Source organism: Schistocerca piceifrons, chromosome 4 (genome assembly GCF_021461385.2).
Source record: "Schistocerca piceifrons isolate TAMUIC-IGC-003096 chromosome 4, iqSchPice1.1, whole genome shotgun sequence".
Taxonomy (NCBI): Eukaryota; Metazoa; Arthropoda; class Insecta; order Orthoptera; family Acrididae; genus Schistocerca; species Schistocerca piceifrons.
This window is the reverse complement of record NC_060141.1, coordinates 477,616,607-477,632,219: the sequence shown is the minus strand read 5'-3', so window position 1 is coordinate 477,632,219 and position 15,613 is coordinate 477,616,607. Positions and strand designations below refer to the sequence as shown.

At 46.4% G+C, this 15,613-nt stretch overlaps 1 protein-coding gene across 6 annotated transcripts in view; it reads left to right on the top strand.

Annotated features, from left to right (window-relative positions):
- Nucleotides 1-15,613, top strand: part of LOC124796397 (nuclear receptor coactivator 3) — a 302,528-nt gene that overhangs the window by 183,677 nt on the left and 103,238 nt on the right. For 5 of the 6 annotated variants that reach the window (XM_047260571.1, XM_047260573.1, XM_047260570.1 and 2 more), the window contains exon 1: nucleotides 1,226-1,275. The exons of the other annotated variant lie outside the window; for it this stretch is intronic. In XM_047260571.1, the coding sequence (XP_047116527.1) occupies nucleotides 1,226-1,275 (50 nt within the window). Of the gene's footprint in view, nucleotides 1-1,225; nucleotides 1,276-15,613 lie in introns of those variants that run through there. 6 annotated transcript variants of the gene reach the window in all.

Below are 15,613 nucleotides of genomic sequence, written 5' to 3'. Positions count from 1 at the left end.
TCCATTCAGCAGAGCTTGTAATCATCGCCACTTTGACTGAGAATACCATGTCATCGCCGGCCGCTGGTGGCCGAGCGGTTCTGGCGCTACAGTCTGGAACCGCGCGACCGTTACGGTCGCAGGTTCGAATCCTGCCTCGGGCATGGATGTGTGTGTTGTCCTTAGGTTAGTTAGGTTTAAGTAGTTCTAAGTTCTAGGGGACTTATGACCTCCGCAGTTGCGTCCCATAGTGCTCAGAGCCATTTGAACCATGTCATCAGCGAATCTTATCATTGATATCCTTTCACCTTGAATTTTAATTCCGTCTTGAAACTTTCTTTTTTTCCGCCTCATTGCTTCTACGTGTAGACTGAACAGTAGGACTACGTCCCTGTCTTGCAACGTTTTTAAACCGAGCACTTCGTTCCTCGTCTTTCACTCTTCTTGTTCTCTCTTGGCTCTTGTGCATATTGTATATTGCCCGTCTTTGCATTTAGCTTACCCTTATTTTTCTCAGAATTTCAAACATCTTGCGCAATTTGACACTGTGGAACACCTTTTCCGCATCGACAAATGGCTCTGAGCATTATGGGACTTAACACCTGACGTCATCAGTCCCCAAGAACTTAGAACTACTTAAACCTAACTAACCTAAGGACATCACACGCATCCATGCCCAAGGCAGGATTCGAACCTGCGACCGTAGCAGTCGCGCGGTTCCGGACTGAAGCGCCTAGAACCGTTCGGCCAACACGGCCGCCCGTCGACAAATCCTATGAACGTGTCTTCATTTTTCTTTACTCTTGTTGCATTTACCAACGGCAACGTCAGGACTGCCTCTCTGGTGTCTTTACTTCTCCTACAGCCAAACTGACCGTCATTCGTTTAGTGGGAAAAAATGTTGGAAGTGACACGCGCAAGGCGAGCGTTAGTCACGCCAGTGAGTGGTGTCCGGAGTGTGTGACGTGTAAGCACGCAGCAGTTCCGCTTACGTCCGCGGCGTCGATGACGGCGACAGCAACGCGGGCACGGGATATTGGGGCCACGGGCGGGGAATTTTCGGTTGAGCCTTGCCGCTGAGGCGGCAGCGGCAGCGGCAGTAGCAGTAGCAGTGAGCGAGGCCCGCCGATGCGGTGGTGCGCGGGCGGGTGCGGGCAGGCGCGCATTGCGCGTGCGCAGAGCGGCGCGCCGTGGCCTAGTGACCCGCTTAGCCGGCGGGCCCAGCCAGTGCCGGCGCGCCCTCGCCATGGAGTGCATCGCAGCCAGCGCCTGGTCGCCGCTGCTCTCCCCTGACAGGTACTCCTACTGCACCTCTACCTCTTTCACTGTGCCGAGGGCCAAACGTCACTTCGTGGACACGGGGCTGCCTGCGCTTCGCCACAACCGCATATTCGGAACTCCGACTACTTCACAGCGAGCCGCAGTGGAGAAGCGAACTGCGCCGCCCGCTCTTTCGCTACCGCCTGGAATGGTTTCGCTACCGGTTGAAGGAATCTTCTGTTAACTCCGCACCGCCGCGAACGCTCCGCCGCTCGGACGTCGAGCTGTTACACACGGTGGCGCAGTGAGAGTGCGTGCGTGGGGATGACCGCATTACACAGTGTGACGTATTTCGCGTTCGCAAAGCGTTCGGCGTATTATTGCCAGACCGAGCGAAGTGTGTGAGTGTACATATGTGCGTGTGTGTGTGTGTGTGCAGGCGAGAGGCGGTTGGAGGTGTTTGTGCAGTGGCCGCAGGTGAAAAATGGAATACCAAGCACACCACTTAACAGAAAGATTCATTCTCCTTGTAGGAACAAGGAACGAAGCCGACGCGAGCGTGCAGAACATCTCGAGTAGTTCGCTAAAAAGCAGCTCTGTGCTGTTGCGTATACTGCACAGTGATCTCATCTTCTGTCTGAATACCACTGTCTCGTGACCGGTTTGGGACAGCATAGACCATCTTGAGAACTAAAAACTGGTCGCAACAACTGTTGTTCTCAGTTGACGGCACCTACCAGTTGCTGCGACGAGCTTTTAGTTTCTGTTTGGGCCAAACCGGTTATTGAAAGCAAAATTGTGATCTAGACTGTGGTATTCAGGCAATTCACGTAGTTCTGAAATACACTGTTATTCTTCCAGGCACACACTTCACCTTTGTCGGGCCGTAGGGCGCAACGTGTCAAAACGTCGTGCCGTCTGGAAGCCCGAATACACTATTAGAGGTAGAAAAATAATACATTGTCGCACTGTAACAGAATAATCCCGTGCAACGCGCCTCGAAGCTTAAAACGTTGTTGAAAATAATTGTGTGTGTTCGTAATAACATGACATTTTTTTTCAGTATTGGAAAGCTACCGAGCAGCGCATGCTGACTCTCTAATCTGTTGTCTTCTCTCTGATTTCGTATTCGAGCGGTGTTGTTGTGACCAGATTCGTGTTCGGAACTGTGTGCGAAGTAGATATTGGTCTCTTAACGCGTGTGATTGTGCTGTGGAAACTCCAGTCTCGCTTGGTTGTGACCATATGTCTGGAGATAGGGTGGCGGGTCGGAGCTGTTTACATCAACAGAGAGCGCAAAAAGAGGAAAGTGAGAGAGAGAGAGAGAGAGAGAGAGAGAGAGAGAGAGAGCATGCGAGCGGTGTGGGTGTGCTCGGGTGGAAGGGGGGGGGGGAATAGTAGTTTCGCTCCCCCGTCCCGTTTTGCGGTTGCTCTTCCCACGCTTGACTCCGTATCTTTTTTCGCATTACGCCTGTTCGTATTCCGCTCAGAAAGAACTATTCTCGCGATTGTCGTGTGTTGGCATTAATCGTTCTAGTCGCTACTGATGTTTGTATTTAGCTCAGACGAACCGGTACGTGCGCGGCTAGACACGAGCCAGGGCGAAGGTCAGTAACTTGGCTACGTAATCTTCTCGACACTGCTGCCACGCAGGTGTTGTGTGTCTGACTACTAACTTATAACAGCACGTAATTTTTTTGATCGCAGTTTCTTGGTAAACCGCAGCGCATACTGAGATAGTGCTCGGGGTACGAGCGCTGTTTTGTTGGGGGGGGGGGGGGGGTGACTTGCGTGTTGATGAATATGTGAACACGTTTGCCAGCGTAATGCGAATTAAAATTGGAACGGCACAAAATTTGATAGTTTTAGGTTCTTGTCTTCAGCTTGGTGACGTGGACAGTCGGTCATCCTACTGTACGCTGGGATGATGTGTACAACTGAAACAACAAACACTGCCAGATCGTCGCAACAGTTTCTCGTCAAGAGTACTCTTTCGGGCATCCTGTTCTCTTTGAAGAGTTGAAGGAAAGTGTTTTTCGGGGAGGTGAATCTTTGGCGAGAAGCAGCAGCGGCGCCGTTCGGTTACGTAATTAGCGGCCGGGCTGTCAGCGAGATGCTAGTCAGCACGGCAGATAATTGCCGTGTGGTCCGGGTCAGTTGATAGCGGGGCGCGCAGTCAGCGCCGGGCCGGCCACCCTGCGGGGGCCCCCCGCTTTATCAGATAGGCCACGCTTCCTGCCGCACCGCGCCTGCGCCTGCGCCGCGCCGCGCCGAGCTCACGGCTCCTCCCGCACGCACTGCCAACACTGCCTGGCCGCCCGGCCGTCCGTGCGGGTTTCGTTTTACGCACACCTCCGCGTTCGCAGTTCGCTGCATCCTGTTGCAGGCGCCTCGCGCGCTCAGCAGCCCCTTCGCTTCGCGCCACGCTCCTCTGCATCGACACTTAGCTACGGCCAACTCTCGGCCAGACAGAAATCGTCATTAAGCACCAAACACGGCATCGTGGATTAGGCCTTTTGGCCTGTTCCGTTTTAGAACTGCCAACAGTATCTTTTTAAATGGTGGGGAAACACTTGATTCACTCTGGAATTCTATCTTCATGTTATTCTTCCATTCGTTGAACGTGATCCCTCCAATGTATTCCATCACTATTGTTCTGATGATGTAGGGCGACTGTGCTGCTAAGCAGCCAAATCCGTACAGTAATGAGAGAGCTATAACTTCTTATGAGTAAGGTATCCTTTCAAACGTTGTGTTTTAATGCTTAGTGTCCTCTCTTGATACAAGTTGGCCCACAATCTTTGTAACTGGTTCGCGATGTCCTGGATGCTGGTACGTACACGGAGTTCCCGTGTTCTGCAAGGGACTGATCTGGTGTTCTTGCTGGCTGCGGAAGTACGTAAACATGACGCAGAAAGTTTATAGAGACTAGTGCCATGTGTAGACGAGCATTGTTGAAAAATAGCCCCACGATACTGTTGCATGAGACGTAACGCATGAGGACTCAGCATCTCCCAACATCAGCGGCTGTGCTGTCGAGAGTCCCCTAGTCACTGCCAGCCTTGACCTGAAGTTCAAATGGCTCTGAGCACTATGGGACAGAAAGAAGAAGTCCCCTAGAACTTAGAACTACTTAAACCTAACTAACCTAAGGACGTCACACAACACCCAGCCATCACGAGGCAGAGAAAATCCCTGACCCCGCCGGGAATCGAACCCGAGAACCCGGGCGTGGGAAGCGAGAACGCTGACCTGAAGTTCCCCCACACAGTGGCGCTAGGAGTAACACCCTTGTGCCTATCCAAAACACTGGAAAACTGGGACCTCCCCCCAAAGCCAGTCATTTAGCAGTCGATGCTCTCCGGTCACGTCACCACTCGATGCGCAACCGTTTGTCGTTGTTAAGGGCAGTCTACACACGCGACGGTAACAGACTACTCCGGCGCTGCTAGTCTCCGACCAGTGCTGCAGGATGACGCAAGATGTCGCACGGAGACAATTTCTTGCCCTCGGACGGCAGGCGCAGATCTGGAGGCATTACGATGTGCTTGGTGCACAGTGCGGCGACCCTCCCTTGGGGTGGTCAAATGTGGTCGCCAGGGAATTTGACGACGAATACGCCTGCCCTCACATTTTCCGTTCTGGCTTGCATCGGGCCACTGTCACATACAAATGCCTCATAAATCTGGACGATGCTCGATTCGACCTGCCGGCCAAACGGAGACGTCCAATAGTGGCCCCTTTCAAACTCTGTCGTTGCTGATAACGAAGTACGCCACGTTTCCGTGTCGTTTACAAGGATCAGTCAACATCTGACGCTGCTGACGTCTCTTATCTGATACTAGCACTAATCACGAGAGCCATTCTACCTGTCACACAGAATTGCAACTGTAATTGTTCTCATACCTGTCGATGGTGTATACGCGTACATCCAAACGTGTCTTTTGGGTGCTTCACTTTTTCGATCTATTGGCCCGACAGAACTTTTCACGTAAACCAGAAACGTAACTTTAAATTTACCATTCAACAATCCAGAGCTCCGCACGAACAACACAGTATTGTATAGGGCATGATCCTAATGTCTTCTGATTCCGTCCAACTTCCAACTATTAATTAACGTCTGTTTGGAGTAATTTAAGTCGGAACGATCCTGTAATTTTTGGTGAATACAGAGTGATCGCGAGAACACAATGATGTACAGGGTATCTGAGGTTCAAATGGCTCTAAGTTCTACGGGGCTTAACATCTGAGGTCATCGGTCCCCTAGACTTAGATCTACTTAAACCTAATTAACCTAAGGACATCACACACATCCATGCCCGAGGCAGGATTCGAACCTGCGACTGTAGCAGCTGTGGGGGTATCTGAAAAGTTTAACATATTCACACTATGTTTGGTTTATGTGGCATACTGTCCCACAAGGTTTCTATCGCATTTAATCACTTTTTACATATGACAAGCAAAACATCCAGTCTATATTCAAGCTCTGTCTGCACTCAGGGCAACATATCCGCATCAACTGTGGCAATGGCAGCAACGATTCAATTATTTAAATCATTGATATGGTTGATAGACGTTTGGTAGAATCTGTCCTTAACATACGCCTATAGAACGGAGTCCATCGATGCAATGTCAGAGAACTTAGGAGGCCAGGGAATTCGACCACCCATGCCAGTCCAGCGATACGGACACCCTGGCCTAGAAGATGATTCTTCACATCAACGCTTTCTGTGTACGTTAAATTTCTGCACCACCGGAGTATCAATGTCCTCAAGAGTGGTGGGTTCCTGTACCGTGTTTGGAAGTTCCTTTGGACCTTCGTGCCCAATTTGGCATGCATTCTGAGCCTTTTCTTGAACCGTTGTCATTGTGCCTCACTTATGACAATCTGGAACACACACAACCAAAACTTAGTGAGTTGGTCTGCCACGTAAGCCAACCATGGTGCTACAACACAAAATGGCTCTGAGCACTATGGGACTCAACTGCTGTGGTCATAAGTCCCCTAGAACTTAGAACTACTTAAACCTAACTAACCTAAGAACATCACACACATCCATGCTCGAGGCAGGATTCGAACCTGCGACCGTAGCGGTCGCGCAGTTCCAGACTGTAGCGCCTAGAACCGCTCGGCCACTCCGGCCGGCCAAAGCATGAAGTAAATTTGTTACCTTTTGCATTAGTATATCTTACAATATTGCCGGAATAGCACGCAAAGAAGTGTTTTAGGAACTGTGGTGATAACAGTAGGCAACAGATTGAAGGCCCCATTCACGAACACTTCCTTTAATTGCAGTAAGCCGGCCATTGGTGCCTCAAGTACTGCCTGGATGTGTACAGTTGTTGTTCACTGTAACGCCATACGAAGTGTGACCTCCCATTTTAACCGTTATGAGGATGGCATTCTAATTTTTGCTGCACGGTTAATAACAAATCCTTGAACAGCCTCCTTGGTATATACTGAGTCATGCTTCAGCACAAACTATGGGATACCGAAGCACATAGCCCAAGACTCTTTTTTCCGGTCAGTGCCATTCTTTCTCCTTATCCTCACTCGACGGTATGGTATATCTTTGTGTCTCTTTAAAAGTGGGCTCAAGCTTGTATTTCGCGGCCGTATTACATTCCATTTCCTTTTACCCGTCTAGAATTAGTCCAAATTTTTGATTACTGCCCTCATTGACATTTTTCTTTCTATTATCGACCGCAGTGACGTCACTGCCTGAAAAGCAGTAAGTTCGTCAAAGCAAAGAAGAAGTATATTATGTTAATACTTTCTTCTGTCCATTCCGATCATTTGCACTTCGTTGTGAAATGACTTCTCGTAAACTTTCCGGAAGAGCTGTACCATTCATACCATGGGTCACGCGTTTGTTCCGTTGTTCGAGTTGAGGTTAAGTGTAGAACGCTTAGGAGGTTGCCGACTGAAGTTCAGCGCTCCAGTACATGGTGGGAGGCTGCAACAAGCGGCGGATGCGCCGACCGTTCTCATCCAGGCCAGTAAACCGCGTGGTATGCTCGTTCGGGCGATGAACTCGGCGTTGCTTAACTGCTGGGATGTTATGGAGCCGCTGCTGTGGACGTCGTTAAACCGATTGCCATGAAGCTCCTCTCTCCGAGTAATGGGACAGGCGAGGACTGCGGCAGTGATAACGATTTCTGGTGCCTCGCTCACAGTCCGCGTTATCTGCTCGAACTGGCCATTTCTGCTCTACGTGTAAAACGAACGGCAAAACTCAAGCGCCTTAGCTTTAAAGGGGGACCTACCCATCCACAACCTCTTGTTGTTTTTACTGGCTTCGTTTATGCCACATCAGTCATTTTTGTGTGTTCCTCTTTGAAGTGGACACTGTTCAGAGAATTTTTCCACGCAGCAGTAAGAGTTACCATTCTTTTTACGTGTCTGATATAGAAGTGTGGAAGTATGTGGCATTAATTAAATTTTGCACTGTTTCAGAATAAGTACCAGTCCAGATCCAGGCGCGTTTGATAGAACAGTGCCTTTATCTTCAGTGGCTATTATTTGGTATCTCATATCGCCTGGAACAGTATCTTTGTGTGTGCGGACTTCTTTAAATTTGGGAATTCATCTTTTTCGTAAGAAAGCGAAACGATAAATATTTTTCTAATAAGACGGATTAGGAAAATGTGTTTACCTGAAAGATAACGAATTTACCTAAGTTTCCCATTAATGTTGTGTAGAAAAAGTGCACATTACCCCCACGACGTTGGGTTTCCACTCTTTGTTTTTCGTGAAAACGTGGAAATAATTAAAGTCTCTCTCTCTCTCTCTCTCTCTCTCTCTCTCTCTCTCTCTCTCTCTCTCTCTCTCACACACACACACACACACACACACACACACACACAAGAAATTCGTGTCATGTGCATTCTCTTTGATTTTCGCCAGTGTGGGAACCACTGACTTTCATGTGTTCCATAAAAAAAAATCTAATGAAAGGCAGTTCTTATTTCTCTGCAAATACAGATAAACGTTTTAATTCTTCATACAAGATCAGATTCTGCAATATTATTTTATTCGTAGCCATTGTTTTCTCAGCAGCCGTAGTATTTATTTCAGAGTAAAATTCATTCGTCAGTTGCACAGATATTTTTATTTCGCTTTACCGGTTTCAGCAAATTAATCTGTCATTTTCAGAACCCTACAAAATTCTCCAATATCTCACTTGTTTTTATGCCAACGAGCCTATACATTGTGTGTCTAGTCTTGTGTGTTTGGGGAAGGGATGAATAGGGGTGGGTGAAGAGCAGGTTCTACAAATAAGTAGATCGATACTGAAAATTCCATTGCACATGTAAATACAGATGCTATTGGTGCCGTTGAAACGCTACTCTGTTGCCCTATTCGTCAATTCTGGAGGATTTGTCCGTTTTGCTGTGCCAACTTCAATTAACTGAGAGCAGTACAGTCAATGTGATTCTTCAATTTCTCCAGGCGTATTTTATGTCGAAATAAATCTCGGGTGAACAGCCTGGTATGAGTGTGCATAGGACACAATATTTCGGCAATCGACCACGTTTCCATCATCAGGTACTAAGTACATCAGCGCGCCTGATGATGGCAACGTGGTCGATTGCCGAAATATTGTGTCCTGTGCACACTCATACCAGGCTGTTCACCCGAGATTTATTTCGTCAGTACAGTCAATTGTTGTACTCTTCTGACAATGTGAATCTGATAAATAAACTGTAAAGTTGGCATGAGAAACGGTCGTATTCGAGATTGTATGGCCGTACCTTTGCCAACATCTCTAATTTAATCTTTAGAGGAGGGGAGGGGTGAGGTTGGGGTGGGGGAAGATGTGATATCTCTTCGAACAAAGGGACATTCATCCATAATTTGGGAACATACGCGTACAATTTGCCGAAGAAGAAAGCTCGTTAAAGCATAAAAATAATTACAGTACCTTTCGTAGATCGAATGCCGAACTCGTAGATTATTTCATCTCACCGTTTTCATCATTCTGTTGAACTACATACGTAACAGATAAAGTTCTTGTAACGCAACCACGTTGGAAACATTGACATCCTGATGCCGTTCTACCTTACTCGAAGTTGCGGTTGCAATTATTTCTATACTGTGTTATAGAAAATGGATTCTGGTAATTCTTTTAAAATGTAGCTTGTGTTTATGTGTTTACACGGAGAGTGGAGGTGCCTGTACGGCTGGTCATAGTGTTTTTGATTATTTCTGGCGCCTAGAGATGAAACCGGAAAGTATTTCTTGCCGGGAGTGAGTCATTCTCAAGGAGTGCGTGGAATATATCGAAATTCTGCCAACGGGCTGTTAGAGTGCCACACGTATGGATTACGTGTTTTTTGAAGTCATGTTCATCATATGCACCGCAGGCTGGTACCCATATTCGAAACTTCAGGGCACAGTATGACGTTGACGAATAAATTTCCTCTCCACACTCGTACCTCCACAGTACACAGGAAATAAATGCTAACCAAACATTGCCGCCCGCATCTCGTGGTCGTGCGGTAGCGTTCTCGCTTCCCACGCCCGGGTTCCCGGGTTCGATTCCCGGCGGGGTCAGGGATTTTCTCTGCCTCGTGATGGCTGGGTGTTGTGTGCTGTCCTTAGGTTAGTTAGGTTTAAGTAATTCTAAGTTCTAGGGGACTGATGACCATAGCTGTTAAGTCCCATAGTGCTCAGAGCCAAACATTGCCCAGAGGGCTATGAAAACTGTGGCCATTCGCATGGGTAATCAAATTGCGCAGCAGCAACCAGGAAAACAAGCGAATCCGAGTAAAACAGCGTCCAAGTGTAAATGTTATGAATTTCTGTCTCCGGCAAATAACGTTTCGAGAGATTTCGGCTACTTTCCTATCCAGTTGCTTCACTTCATAAGTCTTGATACTTGCCGCTAACAAGAGATAAGCAATGACATTTGACGAAGAAGATAACTAATGAAGTCTAGAGATAACGCACTGCTCCCGGCTCGATACTCTGGAGCACCGTGCATGATCCATGTTATAATTTTAGAATGCTGTTCACCTTTTCTGTTCGAAAACTATGCCACGGTGAGATTATTTGCACTGTAATGTAATCGATAAACTTGGATCTCTGTAATGTCGATCGTGCATTACTAGAAACGGATTCTACGCAGACCCTTGAAAAGAACCTGCTTACAACTCGAACACTGGATAATTGTCTACCGGCGTCCATTCTACAGAAAGCGGCTCATTGCATTATTTAGTGTGTTCCGTGTCAAACAATGCAGCTTTAGCAGGCGTTGTTAAATGAACGGCAATTCGGTCGTCAGTATCACAGTTTCTGAGGAACATCACATCTAGCACGCCTTTAATAGTGATGATAATGATAATAAATAATTCACTGCTAAATAATAAACAGCGTCCGTCGCGGAAACAGCATGTTTTTTGTATACTTCTGTCGAGCGATTGGCCTCAGTGAGTGGAGGGTGGCCTCGATATGTCCATTTGAATTGGAAGTTTAGTTGTCGCGATGTCTTTGGACGTGAAGCATCGTGCGTTCGCCCTAGGGCGATTTTTCTTAAACAGTGAGTATGATGGAGACACAACGTGACTTTGCACCCGTTTTAATATTCCCGTCCGCCAATCTTTTCCAGATGGGTTGAAAAGATCAACACAACTGTCTCCGTAATGGAGACATGGCCCTGTCAACACACCACATAACTTCCAAACACGTGAAGCGATAGATACAGAGCTGTAAGCGTCTGATGACTCGTGTGCTGGGGGCACTACAGTACGACGCTCCAAGCCTCCTCCTTTCCAGAACTGCGACGTCGCAGTCCGACAGTGAGGATAGCACGGTTTTAACAGAATGGTGCAGTTGCATTCACAGTTCGTAATTCAGTGGCTGTGTTACGGAATCAGTTTCCCGCCATATAACCTCTAGATGCGGCTGTCTTCACTGGCTTGCTCGCTTCCTTGATCTTAGCTTACGGGACTTAAGTTTTGTGGTGATATGTTAGTCGCGAGTGACTGTTAGCTATCCACACTCCATTGAAGATAACAGTCGAGAAGGAAATCGTTTGTATTCCACGCCAGATGTCGAGTTTTCAGGACCAACTAGAATCAAGCATAAACGTAAATGGCCAACATCTGAGCGACGTGAAGTTCAAAGCACAGGCCAACCATTGAAATTCTGAACATAAACGTTGTATTGTCATCAATAGAAATATTTTAAATACATCTAATTTGAAAACAATGCGATTCTACTGACGGACCTTGTAGAAGAAATCTGAAAAATTTCGTGTCGTTTCTTCGCGAATCCACTCTGTAAATGTTACTTTGTGTGGCTTCGATACAAACATTTCGTGGAATTAAAAAGGTCGTTTTTAAAATACAGACTACATCGAAAATGCAACAGCGTTCTTCCGTTTTCGCCCAAATTTCATGAACGTACAAGAGTCCGATCCTGGCTGAAACCATTTTCGATTTATTTCTATGGCACCGCCTTATGTTTCCGAACCTGACCAGCTCTTTCTTTATAAAACTTGTTTTGCAGTGCTGGAATTTAGTAGAAACATAGGGAGATAATCTCGTACAGTGTGCTCAGTTTAGGAAATTTGAATCTCGCATTAAAATTTAAGTTGTGGGGAGAATAGGTGTGGGTTGTCTGTAGTATCGGGACACATTATAAGGACAGCAGTGTTTTAAAGGCGAAGGACCGCTGGCCTGGCAGGAGATGCTGGCGCCAGCTGAGGGCTTATCTGGCGCCGCGTCCGAGCACTTGACCTCTCTCACAGCGGGCCAGTTGGTGGCTGGCGAACGGTAGCCGCTGGCCTGAGCGGGGCCAGGATGTGGCAGTGCTGGCGCCACCCCTACGAAAGACCCGGGACGTCTAAACGCTGGGTGTTGTTTCACCATGATACTTTATGTTCTGGGTGAAAGACACCGATCCCAATACGAAAACTTACGCTGTACCTGTCAAAAATAGTTGTTCGGTCATAATCTAAACGGTTCGATAAAACTGTGACCAAATATCATACTTAAATCTGACAGTACAGTACCAATAAAAATCCAGTTACAGTCATTTCTTACTACAAGCAGATGCAGAGATCGTTAATGAAGGTGAAATTAGCTATACAACTTGGACGTATTTATTCTCCTGTCTGCGTTTAATCAGCTTTATTAATTTGAAATTAAAGTTTTTTCTGAAGTGGTCAGTACGACGTGGACGATAGTTGTGGGCCTACTAGGTCCCCCCAAGCACCCTTACACACACACACACACACACACACACACACACACATACATACATACATACATACATACATACAGGCGCGCCTAGCAATTGGCTGTGTGAGAGCAACAAGAAAGGGAAAAAATCACGAAGTGGGTTTGTAACTATCTCTGTTTCTCAGACAAAAAAACAGAACAGTGTCCACATTTCGATTTCTATTTACTCATACTGTAACAATGTACTAACAAATTTGAAATTATACATTTTGCTTTTTTAGTTGGCTTATTACCAAACAGTTAATCTTATTTCTTTTGGATACAAAGAATGCCTCTCCGTAGTCATGGCACGGCTCTTGTTACTGCTGTTACTGTATTTGTTACCAGAAATGTTCTGCTGCTTGATCATGTTGTGTCATGCGAGAACTGTGCATGATTGATGCAGAAAGCTGAAGCAAAGAGTAATAGCTGGGACTGTTACCAGGGATCCCTCTGCCGCAGCAAGAAGTGAGCTTTTTGGCTCACACTCTTGCCCAACAGTAACGCGGTTTTCGGAGTATCCCTCGCGACAAGAAGAGGGCACCCACAGTTTCTGTTCTGGCATGATGAAACTAGGCGTCAAAGCTGCACTCAAATATTGTACGTAAATTTGAAAGTACAGTGATTTTAGTCCAAGCCCCTTGAACAAAGTTTGTCAATGTTTCTCTAAATAGCTCGGGGAGGGGGGGGGGGTGACGAGATAGATCCTTTATAGAGACACATGTGAGTTTCTTCGATGTTTTCCAAATACAACTCCTTGTCTGATATTTCGCGACAATGGTGGCGACAGTACGTTTTAACTTCTAACACTGTAGACAATATTTCTTGACAATGCAAAGTCTTGAATAACATCGAGACAAAACTACGTAACAGAGATAAAGGAGTGTACAAGCCGTACTTTTGCACCACGAGAAATACTGTATTACGGCGCATACTTCCGCAAATGGCTCGTTATAGTACCTTTCTACAGACTGTAACAGTTGCTGCCAGAAAGTTAAAATTTTATTCCAGCATCTGGCGCGACGTACTATAGAAATTTCTGTAGGGAATTCTTTCTTCCTGTTAGCTGCAGTACAGTCGGTTAACACTTTTACATGCACAGTGAAAAACAAAGGGAGGGCAGATGGAAGAAGCGAGGTTACAGTAACTGTCTCCAGGCGGTTGCTGGAATTAGTTCGAGTCCGATCCTGTGTCTTGTAAAGCGGTACATAGTGCAGATAAGTAAGGCACAGACCGGTTGACATCGACGATTGTAGAAAAATAATGCTGTCAATGTTACAGGAACGTTAGTAGCTTTTCAGAGACTGCATGGCGCCTAGTGTATTACGTAACGCCGAGGCCGAGAGGTAAACGCTCAGGAACTAGAAATACCGGTCTCCAAAACAGTGCTATATGGGTAAATTCGTTTATCAAGTTTCGTTGTAGCTAAGAAATTGTCCGTGTCGTTACGAGTACGTATGTTGGATTTACCCCGTTTGGAAGATGCTGTTGTCCTGGGGGATCGGTATCCTGATTAGTGCATACTATCTCTGCTCATTTGCGCACTTTATTGCTAGTTTTTGCTGTCGTTTTATCATCTCTTGCTTGCAACAAGCGAAGATCTTGGAAACTGGATCACATAAGGAAATGTTTTAGAGTTTCGGGTAGAGAGACTGCGTTTCGTTTCAGTGTTGGAACTATTGCCTCAGCGTTTGGGAAGGCTTTTGCGGTTAGAAATTACTCAGACGCGACACTGTAGCCATGAGAATGGGTGGCAGTAATAACAACTTAAAAGCATTGAGATACCAATGCACTACGCGGGCTACGTCTCGTACCCTGTGAGAAAGGGGGGGGGGGGGGGGGGTACAGCAATAAACAGTATGCATGTATGTACGTAAAGAAACCCATTCTTCCTTTCTTGTTTTATTTGATTACCTGCTGCGCAACGTAGTGACCAACGCTTTAACACGGGACTCTTCCTTTAGGCGTTCTGTAGACACCTGTACTCGAGATGCGACACGTAGCTGTTTCTCCAGTAACCTTGTACTCGATAACCGGACGTCTCTCAAGAGGACACCGCTCCAGGACTCAGCTCCCTCCACGCTTATCAAATCGCGGTGGGAAACCAGGTTTGTTTCCGGATAGAGAAATGGGTCGCTGTCGAACATACTAAGTGATCCCATGTTTCGTTTTATAAGGGGGCAGTCAAATGAAAACAAGACAGGTGGAAAAGGTAAATAACTGTTTATTATTTCAAAAGTAACCGCCATATCTGTTAATACATTTATCCCACTGTGAGATAAGACAGTCGGTGTCTTCAAGGAAAAATATTTGCAGTTGTCTACGGATCCACGGTCGGGCCCGTGTGTGCACCTTTTCGTCGGAAGCAAACGATGGCCAGGAATATCTTTCTTCAGGGCTCCAGAAATATGGAAATCGCATGGGGAGAGATAGGGACTGTCTGGAGGACATCTAAGAACTTCCCAGTGAAACTTCTGCAGCATACACGAAACAACCTTGGCAGCATGTTGGCATGTCCACATGTCGCCAAGGCTGTTTGAGTTCGCTGCAGAAGTTTCACTGGAAAGCAGCCTACAATGACAAGTGGCATGTTATTTTAGATGTTGGAGCGGTAAATAAGACTAAACCGTGATTTTTAAGCATTGATGCATCCACTTCTGGCTTGCTTCTTGGACCATTATCTGGCTTCATAATCTAAATGTGTTTTGCTTCAAATTATGCTTATGTTTCCTCATATTTCTACACGTCACCCACTTTAACAGAACGAATGTCATCGCACAGTTGTATACATGACAACAGCAACATCATATCACCGTTAACACATTGCTCCTGTAGCCGCTATTCCGAGTGTGGCTGAGTCCCTCTGAACATTCCGTAAATATTATTGTACTCTACTGCATCCACTCTGAAATAATTAAGATTACTGTAAGATTAGTTTTTAAATATGGGGATTGTACGAGTAGAAATGACTTGGGTTGTGTTACACAAGCCAAGGTCATAATCTACATAATACGAGAGGGCCAGTAGTTGATGAAGAAGGCTATTGTATTGCAAGAAAACGGTATTTAAAACGTAAACACTGAGGTGGAGAGTGCGGACTGCTTTTAGTATTTCGGGTAATTATCTGTGTCATACAGATGTCTGGGCG